Here is a 12,095-nt window from a genome sequence, read left to right on the forward strand (position 1 = left end):
TGTTCTTTTCTAGGATTTTCTACAGTAGTAGGTTTATGGTATAAATATGTGCATTGTTAGAGAATAATGTTTGTTCTTAAAGTTGAGCTCTTCCTATCATTAGTTTTACCTGCTATAATCTCTGTAACTTTATATCATTCAGTAAATCATTGCTTTGAAATCCTGAGGTTTTCCTTGTGCCTCATGGAAGTACAAGTAATAAGTATACTTTGTTGACTTGCTTTGCAATAATAATAAATAATTTCTCAAAAACTTTCCTAACTTTTATCTGAAACCATTACTAAAGATTTTAATACTATTTTATTGTAAAATAAAATATTTATAATATAAATTTTATATTTAAGTGTAGACGATTGACTTAGAAAGGGAGAAGACTTGCTATCTCAACCTACAACGGCACCACCTAAGTCTAAAGATGCTGAGAAGAAGAAACTGACATATTAGAGTTCTCTGGCTCATGGAAGAGAAGGGTCTGCTGCAGAGAAATTGGGCAAAACTGTAAATACGAGACAAAACATAGGATAAAGGCTGTCTTTCCTTTGGTTATATAGATGTTAATACTTTGCCTTTTCATGTCTGTGAACAGAACACAGTTTCATGGTGCCAGTTAAGTTGCAACATGATTTTGAGACCAATCATTTAAGGTTTTAAAGATAATGGAATTTTTAAATGTAAAAGGAATATTTTACATTAAAAAAAAAATTTTAAATGCATATGTCATGAGCTTTTTAAAAGCCAAATATTGTTTGTTACAGCTTTTGAGATTAGAAATTAAAAAGCCACTGAAGTTCATATAGAAAAGCTGCTTATGGAGGCTGGAGGGGCCACGCAGTGGCTGACTGACAGTGTCTCCATGCATTAAAGATGTGACTGCACACAGGAAGAAGGATTTAATGTCTCTGCTGCTGAGTTGTGCCTTTGCCTTACAAATGGATGAATCTGCAAACAGGACTGGACTCCTCTGGTATCACCCCCAGCACAGATGGTGCTAGAAGAGTTCAAGTGTGGAGTAGCTGTTTGAATCTTCATGATTGGCTCTGGAACAAATGTGTTCTTGTTTGCACTGATGGCGCAGAACATCTGAGCATGCCGCGAGGCCAAGGCATCCAGCAGCAGCAGGCGACATCAGCTGTGCACAGCCCTTGCTCACAGCAAGAGGGAGGAGAAAAGAAGCCCATTTCACTTCTGAATATTCATTTAAAGTGATGACTTTTATCAGTGCTCTGTGTGACAGAATGGGAATTAAAACCCCTGTGCAGTACACCCGAGGGTGACTGCCATCCTTAGGAGCTGGTATCATTACTGGCTGTTCCCTCATGGGGTGCTGTCTTCATGGGGAAGTCAGACTTACAGGCAAACCGTTTATGTAGATGTGGCTGTTTGGCCAACATTTTTCTTGAAATGATCAAAATGAGCCTGACACTTGGAAGAAAATAGCTTCTAGTATTTATATCCATTATAAAATTGAAACCTTTGAGTGAAAATTGGAATTTTGGAAGACTTTCTGTCACTCTGAACTTGCCATCTTCCCAGTGCTTCAAAAACTTTATTTGAGGAGATATGTAGTGATATTAATAAGTTGATTTGTTGATATTATAGAGTGAAAATATTGCAACACTTGGAAGCTCTCCATAACTCAGTGAACGAGTATTTTCCAGATAACCGACATATGGCACTATAAGACCATTAAGAGTAGAAGATCCATTCAAAGTGCAAGTAGATTGAAGGATTTTAATGTCACAGAGTGTGAAAAATTCATTGTTATGGATTCAAGTTCCATCTTTCATTTAACCTTTAAGAAACTACTACTCGTTGAGTTTTGATGGATTATCAAAGAAGAATATCCACAAGTATCTTAAAAGGCTATAAAAATACTCCTCCCTTTTCCAATTATATGTCTGAGTGAGGCTGGGTTTTTTCCACGTACCTGAGCTTCAATGACAGATTGCCACAGGGTGCAGGCACGGGCAGATGTGGCACCCAGCTCTCTTCTGAGAAGAAAGACATCACCGAGATTGGTAGAGTGTACAGCAATGCCACTCTCCTCATTAATTATTTTTGTTTGGGAAAATAGTTATCTTTTAATCAAGATGTTATTAATGTGTAATGAGTTTGTTTTTTAATGAGTTAAAGTATTTGAAAATGTCTCGGTTTGAATTTTCCACATAGTGCATATTGATCAATATAACCCAGAGATAGAAAGTTCTTTGGGGTCTTCCATAAGTTTGAGAGTGCTGTGATCTGGAGGTTGGGAAGCTGGCATTTTAGAGTAGGTCAGTGGCCCATCAGCCACCACCCCTGGCTCTTTCCTCACTGAGTAGAGGCCAAGTGTGGCAGGACCTTTGAAGGGTCAGAAAAGCCACTTCTGCATGGGCAGCCTTGCTGTGCTCTCAGAGGCTTTGTGTGCTCTGCTGCTGGCCTGGGCTTGGATCCTTGAACGTGGTCTTTTTTGGGTCTAGATAGGGGGATGGAGGAGGAGGAGAGCCCTGGCACTGGAATTGGGAAATGGGAGCTTTTATGTGGTTGCCACTTGTGAATGGACTGTGGACAAGTCATGTGACCCTCAGCCGCTGCAGAGGTTGGGGGAGAGGTTGCCTGTTTGGGGAAGTAAAAAATCAAAATTGTTCCTTTAAGCACTTACACTTTTCGAAGTAGATACATAATTGGGAGCATGTTGTAAGCTAATTGGCTAATTAGCTAAATGAATGGGCTCTCTGGTGCTTATGCTACAAATGGCACTTCATTGACCTGTCTCTGTCCACCCCTGGGCAGTCTGACTCCTGGGCCACAGTGCAGGGATTGTTTTCACCCATGGGAGAGGCTGGGAGCAGAGGGGCACAGGTGCCTGTCTTGCGGGATCCTCACTCTGCAGGGGATAGGAAGGGGTTTGCCTGCCTCTCTGTGGTGTGAGAACTATCACTGAGCCACGTACAGAGCTTTGGTTTCACTGGTGTCGGTACTACTGCTGTGAACATCTCTGTGCACCTTGTCTTTTTTCTTTCTTAGGGTAGATTTCTGGAAGTGGGGTTACTTCTCAGTACATATTTCCAAATGGCTTTTTCAGTACATCTCATTTCAGGTCACAGGCAACAACTGAGAACAACACTCACATAGCAGCATGTCCCAGTGGAACAGTGAGACTGGGCTCAATTCCATTTCCTTATTTAGGGCCATTGAGAATTTTTTCATGTCACCTAATTCCTGTTTGGGGGATTTCCAGTTTGTGGCCTTTGTTCAAAGTTCTGTGGAGGTTTAAGCCTTCCATGGCACTTAGTGTTTGTTCTGTGGAGTACGATGTTGGCCTTTGTAGGTTGTATTTGCTGAAAATCTTTTACAGCCTACCTGCCTGTTATCTTGGTTATTTTTTTTTAGTTAGAGGTTTTGTTCCCATGGAGTTAGGTCTGTCGCTTGGTGTGTGGGGGCTGCTTTTGCTTTCAGCTTCTGTTACCCCTCCCATGTAGGCTTGAGGAATATCCCATTATCTTTTTCTTCCAGTTCTTCTCATGCTTGATTTAGTATTTAAACCCTCTCTCTCTCTCTCTCTCTCACATGTCTGACACTTAATGTTGGTGCATCATGAGGGCACCAGGAGGGACCTCCTTGCAGTGCCCTCAGCCCAGCGTGGCAAGGCCCATCTGTCGGCATGGGCTTCCTGCTGGCTCCATGGTTTTATCCACATATTTATTTTCATGCTTGTACTTTCTGTGCTGCAGTAGATACTCTTCATTACATCTTTTCAAAAATCTCCTTGATTTCTTTCTCTTTGTCTTAAGTCCTTGTCTGGGAGTGAGGTATTATGCTTTCCCTCATATAGGCCAAAGCACACTTCTCCTTCAGATGCCTAGTTGTTTTTATTTATTTACTTATTTTTGGTGGCTAGCCAATAAGGGGATCTGAACCCTTGACCTTGGTGTTTGTTATCAACACCAGGCTCCAACCAAGTGAGCTAACAGGCCAGCACTCCTAGTTGTTTTTAAAACCCACATGGTGCTGTGTAGTTTGTGTACTTGAGGCTAGGCCCTCAGTGATGAGGCTGCATAGGGCCCAGGTGGCTCTGTGGCCTGGATACTGTTCTGGTAAGGTTAGGGTGGGTCCGACTGTGAGGCCAGTTAAGCTTGGCAGGTGGGAGAATGTCACTCCATCAGCTCAGCCAGTGTGCATACAATTGCTCCTTGCCCTGAGGGTTGTGCCGGAAGCCTTTGGATGTGCTTAGATATTTACATTCTTATCTTAAGCCTTTTTCAAATATAAAACATAGCATTTCTATGGTAGAACCTCAGATCAGGAATTTCAGTAAAAGCAGATGGAACATAAACCAGTAACTGTCAGCTTTCACCAAATGAGGTGACCTGCAGGCATTAAAACAATCTTTTAAACTCAGGAATCAAAAGTGAGTACTTGTTAACAATGTGTATTAAAATCAAAGCCTGTATTTGAAACTTTCTCTTTGAAATTCCTTCCATATTTGAATAAAAGTGTTTTGTTACCAAATTCCTGCTACATTTGCATAAAAATCTTTTCTTACTTTGGTAGAAATACAGATAAGGTGTTCTTAAGCCAAGTCCAGCTGAGGTCTTTCAGGGGCTTGGGGTGGTGACTGAAGGATGACAGTCTTGTCCTAGTGGCATCCACCTTTTGGGGAGCCCTGTGCCTCTTGCTGCTGTTTTGTTAGGGTGATGATGGCATGTGTGTTACCTGCTCAGTTCTGTGGCACTGCTGTATGGATGCTGCCAGCTGGGAGATAACAACAGGCCCTATTTCTGGTGTCTGTAGACTCTGGTCCAAATATGGACTAAATGTTCCCTGTGGCGGTGGGCGCTTATGTGCTCAGTTACATTTGGAGTTTCCTCCTGATGCTGAAGCAAGGCTGGAGCTGCGAGGGGCAGCAGTTAATGTTGCTGTGCCCGAGGGAGTTTGGAGAATTCCTGTCTGTGATTCTCATGTGAATGTCTCATTCTTGTTTTCTTCTTTTTATAGGCACCAGTTTGTAGAAAATAATTTAATACTAAAAATGGGCCCCGTGGATAAGCGAAAGGTGAGTCAGTTCCTGCTGTCTGTCACGTGGGTCTCTGTCCTCCTCCCGCTCTGACTCGGGGCTGGGCTGCCTTCTGGTTCCTGCCAGGACTTGTTGGACGTAGCATCCTTCATCTTGGTTCACCTTTCAGAGATTATCTATAGATTTAATAGCTAAGGAAGATGTATTCCAGTCGGGGAAGCAGCTTGGGAGCTCACAGGCAGGCAGTGAGTGGCAGAGCAGAGCTGCAGCCTCGAGTCTGACCCAGAGCCTGGTTCTGATCCCCAAGCAGCCTCCTGTCAGGGTGAGGTGGCCATGTCTGACATCCCAGCATGCAGTGTAATACTTCATTAGAAGTATTCTAAAAACATTAGGGGTTGCTTTTTATTATGTTTTGTGTATTAAATGGATTAATTGTGCCAGAAAATATCAAACTCCATGTGCTGACATGGGCCCCTTTTAAGCGCAGGCTTCTGACCTCATTCTTGGCCATTTCTCCTCTCCAGGAATGGGAATCTCCATGCAGGTGGGCTTAGCCTGGCCACCGAGGGCCTCAGAGAGGAGCTGAGGGTTAGGGAAGCAGAGGCCCTGACAGTGCACAGAGCCATCTGCATTAGCTCAGCAGCAGGGTCTGTGCTGCCATCTCACTAACCTGAGAGCCTGGGCTGGTGGTGGTCCCTGTGCCCTGCGCTACTCTAAGGGACAGTGCTGCTTCAGAGGCAGCAGTGCTGTTGATACCTGCTTCTGAGCCTTCATGAGCAGGGTCTTTTTTTCTGTTTTTGTATCAGGGCTTATTTGCACGACGACGACAGTTGTTGCTCACAGAAGGGCCACACTTATACTATGTGGATCCTGTCAACAAAGTCCTGAAAGGAGAAATTCCGTGGTCACAAGAGCTCCGACCAGAGGCTAAGAACTTTAAAACTTTCTTTGTCCACACGGTGAGTCTGTTCGTAAGGATTCTCATTTGTGGCGTAGTCAGAGGCCTTTGTGCCTCTGTTGGAAGCGTCCAAGTGTTTGACCAGAGGGAGCACCTGGGGTCAGCCAGGACAGCTGTCTCCCCCTTTCCCATGTCCCAGAGCCCCCCACATTAATGGCTCAGTCCCAAGGTGGGCCGAGAGACACTCTGTGCTTGCTTTCAGTTTGGGAGTGACTTAGAAAGGTGGGTCATTTGCCTGTATGTTTAATTTCTGCACATGTGTGGAGTGACAAAACCTACTGTCACATGCTTCCAGAAGGTACTTGAAGTGGCTGGCAGCAGGATGGGATGGTGCCTACCCCTCATAGGTTGGTGGGTTTTGGTGGGACTCCCTTGAGAACATTAAATGGCTTCTGTCTCTGCAGCCTAACAGGACGTATTACCTGATGGATCCAAGTGGGAATGCTCACAAGTGGTGCAGAAAGATCCAGGAGGTTTGGAGGCAGCGATACCAGAGCCACCAGGACGCTGCCGTGCAGTGACCCGGCCCACAGCTGGGCTGCCCTTTGCTGCCAGGACACCTGCTCCAGCGCGCTCGGCTGCCATCCGGGACGCTTCCAGACCACCTGCCAGCCATCTCAAGGGGAACGCAGACAGCGGAAACCTTGCAGCTTTTTTATTTAAAAGAGAAGGAAAAAATACCCAACCACACAAAGAACAAAACCAATAACAAAAAGGAATTCAGGGTTGCTTTGCTTGCTCTCTGTGCTCTGTGGAGGCTTCCATGTGTCCTCGGTGCTGTGGAACCCAGCTCCATGCACGTCAGCCTGTTCCCGCCCAGACCAATTGACAGACCTGGTGTTGCCTGCTTCAGAACTCAGCATCAGAACCATTCGCTGCACTCTGTCCTTGCACCCTGATCACTGCTGGTCCTGCTGGGGCCAAGGGGACCCAGTGTGTCTTTGGCTCTTTCTGTCCCCCAGATGATGATGGAACTCTTCACGAGGGAGGGAGCTTGTACACACTTCTGCGGGGATGGTCACTGGCCCTGTGGGTGGGAGGGTTCTTTGCTTTTGTACTTGTGCTCTCTTTCTTGTGTCCCTCATTTATGGCCCATGAGCTGCGGCCGGGCCCCTCAGGTGCCTCCTGGCATAGCTCTGGTGGTGGCAGGATTCTGTGGTCCTTGTTGGCGGCGCACTCCGCGTGGTGAGCAGTAGGCAGGGCATCAAGGTGATGAGTGGAGCAGGCTGCTGCGGTTGGAGGCCCCATCAGGGGCTCAGCTTCCTTGTCCCACTGAGCAGTGTCCATCTCTGGGCTGGAAATCGAGCTCATGTGCAGGAGGGGCGATGTCAGAAGTGTGCCCACTTGGCACCCAGCTGGGTGGTTGTATGAGAGAATCCTGCCCCGTGCCTGGGTGAGACAAGAAGGTGCCGTGGAGACGCCAGCCAGAGCAGACGGCCTGCTGGCCTCTTTGTGGAGTGAGGCCTCGGCCCTTCCCGAGAGTATCCTGAAAGGTTTAAATGTGCAGACCTCTCTGATAGGTCAGGGGGGTCAGAAAGAATCCCGCCATCAGCGGGTCCAGGGTGCCTCAGTCTCCTGCTGACAGCACTGGGGAGCGCCGGTGCCCAGTGGCCCACACACCCTTCTCGTGTTGGGGTTAAGCATTTCTCAGAGCTAGTTCAGAGTTTCTACATCTCTGCACTGAAAATCTAAAAGGCTTCTCATGTTGTGGGCCATCTGCTCCCATAGGGAGTGGGCCTTTTGCCCAGAAGAGAGCGTCCTCACTGTGTGCAGGAGGTGAGGACAGCATACTCCCACCTGAGCTGGCCTCCTGGCCGCCTCTGCCAGTCCAGGTCTTTCTCTTTGCTGCTTTAGCGCCGCGCACCGCTTCCTGATGAGATGGCTCAGTGTGCCTGTCTTTGGCTTGGCTTGGATACTCCCTGGGCAGAGGGCGCTCCTCGGCCGGCCCTTCATCTCCCGGCCCAGTTGTCCCTAGGGGACAGCCCTTGATCCCTGGTGGAGAGGAGTGGTACCTCTGCCTTCGCAGGCTGTTCAGACACACTTCTGACCCGCATGTCCCCAGGGGATGAACAACTTTGCCATTTCCATAGACTTTCACAAAGACACCAGCAAAAGGCCCACTCAGAAAAGACTCCCCCACCTCTCCCTGTCCCCCGCCTATCTCAAGTGACCCATTGGTTGTGCCGGGCAGGTTCAAATCAAGAAAAAAGATTTCTTTCTCAGTTTTAATGATGAGTGGCTCTTTTTGAACTTGGGGGCTGGAGGAGGGTTGTGTGTGTGCAGATGGGCATTCCATCAGCCGGGGTGGTGAAGGGACAGAGGCGTCCCTGGCAGTGTCTGCCTGGTCTTGTCTCCTGCTGTGCGGGAGCTGCAAGCCAGGCATTGCCGCACCTGCTCGTGGGTGCTCCAGTGAGCAGGACACTCTGGGCTCAGGCGGAGGCTGCGCCCCCCTCCTCCCCCAAGCTTTTGAAAAGGCTTGACTGCATTTTGAGTCGCTTGGCTGTTTCTTTCAGGAACTGCTGTTCAGGCTTAACTCCCCTTCATGCTGTTTTACCTTCCTCAGCACATCCCGCATCTATGTGTGCAAGAGTGGCTTCCTGCCTTGCCTCCCGCACATACAGGCACAGGGATGAGTCTGTCCTGGGCATCTGGTTATAGGGAAACAAGCAGAGCTGAGGCCTGGCTGGGCTGCTTGGGGAGAATCTTCTGTTGCATTCTTCCCTCTGGATAGCGCCACTACCTCCTGGGCTTCACCGACAAGCTCCGTCTTAACCTCCAGAACCACAGAATTAGGGGTTCAGAACTGAGCTCACAGCCGACAGCTGAAATGACTGCCCCTGCCCGAGCTAGTAACAGCTGTGCCCTTCTCTCTCGTGGCTTGCCTTTCGCTTCACTTGGAGTCCCTTTTTTCCTTTTTTTTTTTTGGAGGCCCATGCATTTTCTTACCCTGCACTTCTATCAATTTTTGTTTTATCCGGCCCATTCTTAGAGCCGTCACCCGGCATGCAGGTGCCTTAGGTTCTGAGACAGGGATGTGGATGTCAGTTTGTATACATAGAAGATATACATACATGGGAATAGAAATGTGGGTTTATCCAAGAAGAGAAAAATAATACCCTGCTGTTTAGTAGATCCAGGAGTCATGTGTCTTACTGAGAGGGGGCTTCTGGGCTCAGAGGGGAAGGCGGCTGCTAGGAGGCTGTGGTCGCAATCAGCCCAGACTGCCTGCTGTGTGTTGACTTTCTCTGGGGATGCAGAGGAAGCTGGATTTGATGGTGGTGTCCTCCCCTTTTTCTGTGGTCCCAGCTAGGGCAGCAGCAGTCCCTGTGTGGCCTGCTATGCTTCTCCACCCCAGGGAAGGGCACCACAGTGCGACTACCATTCTAAACCTTAACTTGGTGTAGTCTTGTTAAAAATCTGCTTTGGGAAAGATGGTTCATGTAGTTGTACCAAAGCTGGCAGAAACCTCACCTAGTCCAGCCCTCCTGGGTCACTGATATTTGTGGCCCATGCCTGAAGGAATTGCGGAGACAGCCCCAGGGCACAGACAGCAGAATGCCAGTATACTGGGTGATTCTGTACTTTCTTAAAGCTAATATTTCTGAAAAGTCAGCTGTAGGTTCACCACTCAGAGAAGACCACTGCGAACATTTTGGTCTATATCTTGCGCCCCCCCCAACCCCATTTGTTTGCTTTTTTGACTTAACTGGGAATTTACAACATATACATTTTGCATCCAGCTTTTTTCACGTGATATTTTATCTTAAGCATTTTCCCTTGTAATTCTTCGAAGATGTGTTTTTAATGATTGTAGAGTTTAATGGTTGTAAATTTTATCATACTTTATCTCACCATTTCCCTGTTGTAAAACATTTAGATGGTTTCTGGTTTTTCACTATTTAAATAATGCTGTGATGAATAATCTTATAAATCTTTGATTTTTGACTCTGATTTTTTCCCCCCCTTAGATCCCTAGAAGTGGTGTTTTGGGGACAGAGATTGTTCATTTTAAAGATTCTACTCTCTTTCTCTGATGCTTAGATGCTCAGAGTTCCGGTAACAGAACCTCCTTTGTTGTGTCCTACAGATTCTGAACTCAGTTTAAAGCTGTGTGTTCCAAAGAATGTTTGAATAAGACTGCTCTTTTTTTAAATGCTAAAATGTCATTACCGCTAATCCATTTATGACAGATCTTTCCAAGAGCCCTTTCTTATTTTCGTTGCAAGAAGCCGGTTATGCTTGCATGTTCTCTTCCATCCCTCCTATGATGGCTTTCAAGTGTTTGGTGATATTTTCAGAATCTTGTACTTTGTGTCCATAATGGTACTGAATTTGCATCTGCACAGTCAGCAGAGATAAAAAATGTTGAACTGACCTTGCCACATGCTTAGTGAGTGATTTCCTATTAAGTTTACAGACTCAGAAAGTACATTGGGCCATTTGAAATCAGTAGCAGAGCAAGGGCTCTACTTGAAAAAGAAGCCCTGTAGATATGATTGGGTTTAACAGAAATGCATTGTCCATTCCCCCCACCCCTGTCAGAAGGTCTTGTCTTTCAGGAGAGCACCGTGGCCAGGCTCTTTCATTGTATGGTGTGGTTGTCCTGGCTGGTGTAGATTTAAGGCCTTCTCTTCCCCCTTTCCTGCCCACAGTGTTGCAGGTTGCCTAGTTGTTTTGAAGTCCCGACCATCCAAGTTTGGTTGCATTCTTAATTTCTCCACTTTAGTTGGGTTGCATTGATTCTGAGGGGAAGCATGCACGAGAGATTTTTCCAGGCACCATGCTCAGTGCCATTTGACTACCAGAGATGATGGCTGAATTGTGCAGAATTAGGTCTCCTGCCCTCCTCTGATGCCTTGAGACCCTTCCCTCAGCAGTGAGCAACCTGGCTGGTCCACAGACCCAGGGTGCTCACTGCTGAGACTTCAGAGGTTGCAGCTGCTGTGAATATGCTGAAAGTAGCATGTTGTGGGAGTTGTTGCCATACACTTTTTTCCATTTTGTTTCTAATGTGAACTGTTGGTGACTCAAGTGGGTGTGGCCCTTTCTTCTTAGGCAGCATACGTGGCAAGTGTCCTTGAATCAGGGCTGGAGTCATTTACAGAGGCTCATGAGGGGCACTGGCTTCTGTGGCAGGGTTGTATATCAGGCTGCCTTTGGAGAACTGGTCTGGAGAGGAAGCTATTCCCAGCAGAGAGCAGTTTTATCTGTTGTTGAGATGGCCATGGTGGGCAACTGAATGAGCCTATGTGTATACCTGGATTTTCCCTGTAGCTCATTTCTTCAATATGAAGAAACACCAAACTTATGTACAGAAAACTTTTTACAAAAGGCAAACCTTTTTTAGCTGTGTAACCAACCCACCCTAGTCTAACCACCTGGCTGAATGACTACGAATAGGGGTCATTTTGCTGGTGAAAGCCACTATTATGACCATAGGTTGGATTGGACGTTGGCAAAATTAAATTGTTACAGTATTTAGAGCTGCTGTGGCTGTTCCTTAACAACATAAAATATGATGAATCAATAGTATGTTAGCTGTCTTTCAGGTTGGTGGCAGTCAGCACATGTGTAATATTCTCTTCCTGGTCTGTAGCTGTAACTGTGATGTACAGGCAAAGCAAAAAAAAAAAAAAAACTTATGAAAACAAATAATGCAATGATATTAGGATATACACTTTTGTATTTTTATTCTTATATAAGGTTATTTGCTGGCTATTGTTGGCCTCTAGTTCAGTCTGTGTTATTTAAATTCTAATATATGAATTATTTGGATTGAATTCATGTTCAGGGCCACGTTGTTGTATGTATTGATGTACAGCCTTGAATGTGAATAATTATTGTAAACTATATTTTACAACTTTTTTCTGGCTTTATTATATAAATTTTCTATTTGGTCAATGATTTAATCATATCATAATTTAATGAATCTGTTTATTCTTTTTCAAATATTTGTGCTTTAGGTGTAATTACCGAATGATGAATTTTCCTCGTATGCTCGGTAGTCTTGTAATAAAAGCATGTAGAGTGTAGACGTTCGCTGGCGTGGATCTTCCTTTAACGGGGCTACGGGGCGGGGTCGGCGAGCCCGAGGCCGGGCCCTAGTGCGCCGGACCACGGCGCGGCCCGCTCCGGCCGGAA

General features: G+C 46.2%; 1 protein-coding gene across 4 annotated transcripts in view; it reads left to right on the forward strand.

Moving 5' to 3' along the window:
• The window catches only part of PDPK1 (3-phosphoinositide dependent protein kinase 1), a 79,027-nt gene extending 67,041 nt beyond the window's left edge, over positions 1-11,986 (forward strand). For all 4 annotated transcript variants that reach the window (XM_063098671.1, XM_063098672.1, XM_063098674.1 and 1 more), the window contains 3 exons: positions 4,978-5,035; positions 5,803-5,955; positions 6,359-11,986. In XM_063098671.1, the coding sequence (XP_062954741.1) occupies positions 4,978-5,035; positions 5,803-5,955; positions 6,359-6,475 (328 nt within the window). In that variant the 3' untranslated portion in view covers positions 6,476-11,986. The remainder of the gene's footprint in view (positions 1-4,977; positions 5,036-5,802; positions 5,956-6,358) is intronic.
• Positions 11,987-12,095: the final 109 nt, after the last annotated feature.

Source organism: Cynocephalus volans, chromosome 6, assembly GCF_027409185.1.
Source record: "Cynocephalus volans isolate mCynVol1 chromosome 6, mCynVol1.pri, whole genome shotgun sequence".
NCBI lineage: Eukaryota > Metazoa > Chordata > Mammalia > Dermoptera > Cynocephalidae > Cynocephalus > Cynocephalus volans.